The 7,941-nt window shown below is 36.8% G+C and overlaps 1 protein-coding gene and 1 long non-coding RNA gene across 2 annotated transcripts; both read left to right on the top strand.

Annotated features, from left to right (window-relative positions):
• The first annotated feature begins 1,486 nt into the window (after window positions 1–1,486).
• LOC139634066 (protein Bouncer-like) lies at window positions 1,487–3,955 on the top strand. The gene is made up of 3 exons (XM_071500309.1): window positions 1,487–1,647; window positions 2,558–2,668; window positions 3,460–3,955. Exons 1-3 carry the CDS (start codon window positions 1,596–1,598, stop codon window positions 3,672–3,674), a joined length of 378 nt encoding a protein of 125 aa, XP_071356410.1. The 5' UTR covers window positions 1,487–1,595; the 3' UTR covers window positions 3,675–3,955.
• Window positions 3,956–5,022: 1,067 nt separating this feature from the next.
• Window positions 5,023–7,392, top strand: LOC139634425 (uncharacterized). Its single transcript, XR_011693962.1, has 3 exons — window positions 5,023–5,401; window positions 6,646–6,756; window positions 7,364–7,392. It is a non-coding gene; the product is annotated as an uncharacterized lncRNA (long non-coding RNA).
• The last annotated feature ends 549 nt before the right edge of the window (window positions 7,393–7,941 follow it).

The raw sequence follows: 7,941 nt of genomic DNA, 5'->3' as shown, positions 1-7,941 counted from the left end.
GCACTGTTTGAAAGCAGTAGAGTAAAAAGCATAAAGTCTAAAAAACAGAAACTACCAGAACCTCAAAACTGTATTTCACTTAATGCACCAGGTTACTTCCCACCTCTGTAAGCCTTATTAGTCTAACACGACCATTTCTCCTCAGACTTCCCATCACTCTCAGACTTCGTTGGCTTCAACACCCAGGGCTGCAGAGATAGTGCCACTGGCTGCAACATGACCACCAACGGTACGCTGCTGGGGGTCACTTACCAGACCAAAATCGAGTGCTGCTCAACAGACAATTGCAACCCCATCCAGCTCAGCGGTGCCCCATCCACCAAGATGACCCTCACCGCCGCCCTTGGTGCAGCCGTCCTGGCTTCCTTCTGGGGAAGCATGCTGTAAAATCCCTAAATCAACATTAGAATCAACCGGCTGCTACCAGGACCAAAGCACTGTCCATAATAAACTCTTTGGACCTTGATGTGTTGTTTACGCATATCCTCATACACTGTCACACTCTTTATTTTTCATAACGCATGTCTTCTCATGTCAGAAGTTATATAAAAAACAAATCTCAGGTGTCCACATCAAGGAAGTCGAGCAATGGAATGTCTCAGGGAAACATTGAGTTCGTAAAGCTTCCATGTTGTTGTTTTGCTTTCCGTTTTTTGTAATCAATAAAATTATTTATCCTTTTACCTACTTTGTGTCTCACTGGACATTTTTCCTTATTTCAACAAAAAGATAATGAAAATCATTGAAAAACATCTGTTGCCTCTGCTATTTGTTCTTATTTTAATGTTATACACAATATTAGTTTAGTAATTTTTCTCTCTCGCAATACTCTGCTATAATAATTCCCAACCACATCGTATTTGTACCCAAGAATGAACTTGCAGAGTTTCCAGTGGGAAGGTGGAAAATCTCACCTGATCGACTAATAAATTTACAGCCATCAACCTGTCATTTTTAACACATAAACATCTTGTGTTGCATTTAAGAGTGTGTGATATTAAGTCAAGTCCATTTTTATTTATATAGTGCGAACAGACGTTATCTCGAGGCACTTCTCAAATAGAGCAGATCTTATATTGATTACAGAGACCCAACAACTCCCTCCATGAGCAAGCACTTGGTGATAATTAACTGTGTCTTGAAGTTGAAATATTTAGCTAAAAATAATAGATAAACAGTTGAAATACAGTAGGTAGTTAAGTAAAAGATAAATTATTGAAAAGTCCAGCTTCTGTCACTAAATATAAAAGCAACCAGCGCTACCTAAACACTAATGATTCAACTATATGAAAAAGATGTTGCAACAATGTCCACTTTTGTACCATCAAAGATGTTAATCTGACAGGGTAGTGAAGTTGCGCCTGTATTCCTGTTTAGCTTCTCTCCATGTACAGTAATATGGCACCCCTTTCCTACTTTCTTATCACTGCCGTTGACGTATACTGATATAACTCCCCCAGTGTATAAAAATGTCAACTGTGAATCACTGTTCCACAAAACCTAAACCCACGGCCTCTGAAGCAGTCACAAAAATCAGAGACAACCAAAACTCCTTGGAGGTATTTTCACCTGTGGGTACAAATAAGAACATTACGATGAACAAATTTCTGTGGAGCTGCGCTGCGCTGTTGACTCTGTTTGTTACAGGTAGGAGGTTTTTATCGTATTTTCTAGATGGAAAGCAGTAACTTTGTGGGACAGAGGGTTTCTGTGTATGGGCTCAAAATAAGGATCAATATCATGATCAGAAATAATTTCCTGTGGTTGTGTGTAAATCCACACATTCACAAACTAGAATTTCTTATTGGCCCTTGTCTTCGGGCCCACACACTGGCCAGAGAGAGGAAATCCTGCACTGAAAGTGATTTGTGTACATGTGTGTTATCAGAGCAGAAATGTGCTGTAACTTAGTTCATTTAACTTCAAATTCATGATGTTTGTTGATGTGATGTTTATCTAAAACACGATCCAGTTCATGATATATGACTTCGAAGCAAGCTGTATGAAAGAGGGAGAGCAGGATCTGCCCACTGAAAGGATATGTTATTTATCTGGCAGTGGCACTTTATTTCTGCTACTAACCACTGAAGTTTTGTTTTTATTTTTATAGAGTTTAACAAAACACACCTTCAACAGTTTTTATTGGTAACCTATTGCTATTAAATGTAGTTGTTCATTGCTCCACAAAACAAATCCCATTCAGCTCTAATGTTAACAGGGTAGAGTATCTCACAACTTGAGCAAATAAAACCTGTGTCATTTTGCATAGCTTGCTTCAAAGTCATACACATATACAGCCTCCATTGAATTGCATTTTAGATAACACACCCGGAACCAGCATTCACCTTGAGAGGTGATGGAGTCTTGATGTTTACTTTGTGATTATCTCAGGTGCTTGATTGATAAAGGTGTAAATAAATGAAGTCAGATATTTACTGTATGAATATCGATTTAACTTTTCTTTCAGATGGTTGAGATAAAAACAAAAAACAACAAAAAAAAAACATATAACATTTTTTCCAGTTAACCTGTTCCATGGTTGTCTCCTCTCTCACAGTTGAGTCACTCTCCTGTTACACCTGTGACGTGGCGGTCCTCGGCTACTGCCTCCATGAAGAGCCTGTCAATTGCACTAAAAATCAGAAGACATGCTACTCTGCAGTTGCTAGTAAGATGAACAGCTGAATGACATATTAATCATTTTCCATACATAAAAACAATTAACAAAAATGCATTTTTTTTTTTTTTTTTTTACTTCTCTTCACATTTTTTTACTCTGAAGTTCCTGGCTGGGATTTGTTGATGAAATGTTTGAAATAAGATGTATTAGACTTTCTGCTGTCATTGAACAGATAACCTACCCTTAAGGAATTTAAATCATTTTGGGGTTCAGATGATTTTTTTTTTAAATTGCCAATATGGTGCAAAATATTGTTTCAGATGCTTTTTTTTCTCTAAACTGAGTTTTACCTCCCCAGTTCCTGTTTCAACACCTTATGAAAAAAAAAAAAAAAATCTAATTATCATCAAATTATATAGGGCTGGTTTTCAAGCATTTCACACGGATGAACTCACATAATGTGGGCACATGCCCTTTTTTTCAGCCATTTCACATGTGAAAATAATGATTTCAGGTTACATCACATGTTAAAAACATTGCACATACACACAAAGAACATAATAAAGTTCATAATAAAAATTTGATTGACTGATTGATGGCTGATGATCTCAAAATACATACCAGTTTCTAATCCCAAATGTTCATACTGTGTCCACATCAAATTACCCATGAAATATAATATTACTCATGAAAAACTGAATCACAGATTTTATCCTTTTGACACAAACAACCACAAAGAGACACAAAATGACCTCAGTTACATTCCTGCTGCGTGATTAAAATCAGCTCCAGTAATTTAAAAAATGAATCATAGTAAATATCTTCTTTGCCTCCTAAAGAATTTAGCGCCGATCTTCTGGATATCCATGAACGAGGCTGTATAGAAGACAACAAATGCAACAATGAAAGTGGAACCATCCTGAGTGTTAACTACACCATCACCAGGACCTGCTGTAACACCAACCTGTGCAACGGAGCCACCACCATCCAGCTACCCATGACTGCGGCTCTGTGTGCTGCTCTGGTGGCAGTTTGGAGCCAGTGGGCCTTTTAAAGAAGAAGAGATGGGACAAAAAATGGTTACTTTACATAACGTTTCCATTTCATAATTACATTACTTTTTTCTGCTTTAAGTGACATTTGCAGTCTGTCCCCATGATATATAATGGAGGGATACTGTCAATATGACTCAGCTTGGAGTCTTTACAGCATTATGTCAGGTTACAGTAGATACTGTTGGAGCAATTTGTAGGTCTATATTCTATACCAGGACTGAATGTCTATGTATAAGCAGTTGATTGTTACAGAAATGAATTATTTACAAGTGAAAAGGTATTTCCGTTTTCCCTGTGTGTTTATTTGGAACACAGCCTCCAAATGATGTGTATGGGATATTCTGACACGTTTTGGGTAGGGCAATGCTCAACAAACAAAACAGAATTAATGAACTTGTTAAAAATATAATATAATATAATATAATATATAATATATAATAATATCTTTTCAAATTTTTTTGTAAGAAGAGAAGATTAGTATCTTTCTCATGTCTGCAGCATCCAAACTAATGTTATATCTTGATTGTTTCATTTGTAGATAAAATGAGAAGCTGTGGTTTCGTAGGTAGTCACGCATCTCTTTGAGGGGAGCTGTGAATCTCATCATCACTGTGAGATTGCTGTGAAACCATAAAATAATTTGCAACATAACTGCTCATAAAATCACAACACACAGTATGGTTTCGATTATTTTGGTTTTGCACAGATTAAACAAATGAGTGATAATCAGGGAGCTTTGGTGGAGCAGGTAGGCAGATTTTTTGGTGAGCTGTTTCCCACTATTTCCAGTCTTTGTGCAACGCTAACCTACTTTTAGTGGATTTGTGCCTGTATGTTACAAAGAATGCAAAACATTTAGCAACTGTGATTAAATATAAATCTGTGACAAATAAAGGAATAGTTTGACATTCGGGGAAAATAAGCTAGTTTATACCATTATTTATTAGTATTATTATTACTCTCGGCAACTAAAGCATAAGCGTGCTTCCTGTTAACGGCAAACTCTTCCCCTCGTGTTTTCAACCAGCTGCTTTAAGTGGAATTGTCTGTTAATTTTTACAGCGTTAGGAACCACTGTGAGTAAATTTGATGCTGTTGCAACTTTAGCCCAGACGATGTAAAACATTTGTTCTTGTATTTGAAAATGGACATTTGAGATTACTTTGTCTCACATGCAGTGCTATGATCTCTGTGGAAATATGGACATAGCCCACTATTCTATTATAACTCCATAGCATAGAGTAAAGGGAGTGTCTCTTCACAGACAATCGTAATATCATTGAGGAATTACTCATTATTGACATAAGCTTTGTAGCTTTGTTCTCTTTTGTTAATTGAATGCTTTTGAAAGTTAAGGTTCAAACAGACACACACACATATATATGACTACAAACACACGCAAAAGAAAGAGACTACCATCCATCATGTCTTTTTCTCTTTGCATGGCTTTATTCTCTGAGTTTGACAAATGCAACTGAAAGGCAGCAATCTTTTTTATTCATTTTTGATGACCAATCTGAGATCCTGACAGCAACCAGGTGACAGGAGCTGATAAAGGTCGTTCGACCACTTCAGGCACTCACCTGCACAGCTGGCTCATTGAACATCTCTTTGAATGCCCGTTTCATTTGGATCATATTATTTCTTCTGGTAATTTCTTAATAAAAAATAAAAATGAAGACATTGCTATTGGTCTGCGTAACATTTATGGCAACGGTTGTTACAGGTAAGAGCACGTATAATTTACTCAGTATATTTTTTGACTTGAAAAGAGTAAATTGGCCTAAACAATTAATTGTTAGTTAGTTGTACAAAAGAAAATTAATCAGCAAATATTTGGACAATGGGTTTAGTCATTTTTCAATAAAAAATTTCAAATATTTACTGGTTCCAGCTTCCAGACTCTAGCTACCATTGATGACACTAACGTCTTGTCATCGGTAATATATTTCTGAAAATCTGGGGGCTTAATGACATTTTCGTGGTTTTCTTTTCATAATTACACAGGTTTTTAAAGGGCAATTCTAATATTTTTATAGACTCAGTATCCTAAAAGCTGACTGTTTTTAGGTTAAAAAAAAAGATAAATCAAAAATTAAAGGATTCAGTGTTTCTCCACCAGAATACAATGAATGTGTGACAGTGCAAAGGAATCTTTAATACAATATTTACACCACATATGGAGATAACAGTTATGCAAATGAATAAATATGAAATTAAAATTAATTAAAGAATTAAAGAATAATAATTTAAAAAAAAGATACTCACAAACATCTAGAGAGTTTTGTTGGTGGTTGGTGAAATTCATCTTCATCTACTTGAAAAGTTTACTTTTGAGTGTTCATGCGTTATTCCAAGGTGTTAGCTCTATTGCTAACTTTGTATTCATACCAGCTAAACTGCCTAAATTAGCAGCTTTTGAAAACAAACAAGCAGCGAATAGCTCCTTTTAAATGAGCTTAATGGATTGTAACAGAGTTAATATTGGATTTTATTTTGATGTAACTGCCAGCGTTGGCCCATTTTCAGCCATTCTGCCATTCTTCTCAGCAAGTGGGAGATACCGTCAGTGTCAGAAATTCCCTGATATCTCCATTGGAGGCTGACGTGGTTTTTCCCACTTGGCTGCCCGTAATTACACTTTAAACTTTTGACAAGCTGTATTAAAATTATAAGAGCAAAGCTGTTAAATTAAATGTGACTTTCATACAGAATGAGTCATATGAAGCAGTGACACTGCTTCATATGACAATGGTATTTCTGAAAATGATGACAACTTTCATGACTTTGACAATGATGAGAAGTGACAAAGAAGATGATCCAAACACTGAATTTAGGTCAGTGGTGGCTTGTTGTGTAATGTGTAATTATTTTCCTCCCTTTTAGAAGCAGTACGTCATCTGTCCCAGCATCTTTTATCTATTCTCTGTCATTATCTCCCCTAAATCTCCCTTTTATTCTGGATAATAGGTCAATCCCTGACCTGTAACACCTGCAGAATGGTGATTGCAGGTAAATGTCTGTTCAGCTCCTCTGAAACCTGCAGTGACTCTCAGTCAAGGTGCTACTGGGGAAACCTGGGTGAGTATCACTAACACCTTTGTTGTCCTCTATAGTCCATTACAACAGACAGAAAGATGGCGTAGGGAGTGTGAAGAGAAGGGTGTGTCTGTGTGTCTATAATAAAAATGTTACTCACCCCAGATGAATTTGTAACAACTCACTAACTACAACAACTACAACAGTTTTGTACAAGTGAATGTACTTGTGCTTTAATTGAATATTTCCATTTTCTGTTCTTTTATACTTTGTACTCCTCCACTGCATTTAAGAGGGAGATATTGTAGATATATTATATTATATATTAGTTATCCTGTGACTGTTGGAGGGGTCAGGACCCCTGTGTTGGGAACTACTGATTTGGACATAAAATACCTGCCAACACACTGATGAATCCATGTTAACAATCTGCCCTAACAGTCAAGGGCCACATTTCTGTACAACAATTTACTTCTGATACTTTGTAATTCTAATTAAGTAAATTTTGGGGTTTTCTTTCAGGTATTTCTGCTTCTTACTCAAGCACATATGTGGTCACAGTCAGACACAGAGTGATAATGTGTAGGTACCTCTTTATTTTTAATGTCAAAAGTTTAACAAAGACTCTCTATGTCTCCTTTCATTTCAGCCTTTAACATCAGTAGTTTGATCAGCCTGCAGACTCGAGGCTGCCTGGCCTCGACCCTCTGCAACCAGACTGAAGTGGGGACCCTCCTGACTGCTGGGTACACTGTCACCAGGACCTGCTGCGACACCAACCTCTGTAATGGAGCCGTAGCCATCCAGCTCCCTCTCACTGTTGCTTTGGGCGCTGCTCTAATGGCTGTTTGGAGCAGCTGGAGCCTTTAAGAACAACAAAAAAAGATCATATTAATGAGTAACTGTTGTCTTTCTATGCATGCAACTTGATGGATCCTGTACACACTCCTGTATTGTGATACAGCTATTGTTTTAGCCTCTATGGCTGGGAATGTGGGGTTTTGAGAGACTATAGACGCAATATAAAAGCTCAGTGTCATCACATGTGAGTCTCGTGAAATTTAATCAAATGATAATAAATGACATCTTCAGATTTAATGACCATGAGTTATATTTTCCTCTAGGCGTGAAAGTCTGTGAAAACCTTACACTAATTGTTGAAAACTTCCTCATCGCATCCAGAAACACAAAACCTGTTGAACCTCATTCTAGATCTTTAACTCTTTT

This window comes from Trachinotus anak, unplaced genomic scaffold (assembly GCF_046630095.1).
Source record: "Trachinotus anak isolate AG129_WGS33_773 ecotype Australia unplaced genomic scaffold, CSIRO_AGI_Tana_v1 ptg000016l, whole genome shotgun sequence".
NCBI classification, from domain to species: domain Eukaryota; kingdom Metazoa; phylum Chordata; class Actinopteri; order Carangiformes; family Carangidae; genus Trachinotus; species Trachinotus anak.
The sequence above is the reverse complement of the archived record's forward strand: the minus strand, read 5'-3'. Positions and strand labels throughout refer to the sequence as shown.

Bases quoted from the DNA above. Each gene is read 5' to 3' on its own strand.
- LOC139634066 (XM_071500309.1), top strand. From the start codon at position 1,596: ATGAACAAATTTCTGTGGAGCTGCGCTGCGCTGTTGACTCTGTTTGTT. The intron at 1,648-2,557 runs GTAGGAGGTTTT...CCTCTCTCACAG, and splicing joins GTTGACTCTGTTTGTTACAG to TTGAGTCACTCTCCTGTTAC. The intron at 2,669-3,459 runs GTAAGATGAACA...TGCCTCCTAAAG, and splicing joins ATGCTACTCTGCAGTTGCTA to AATTTAGCGCCGATCTTCTG.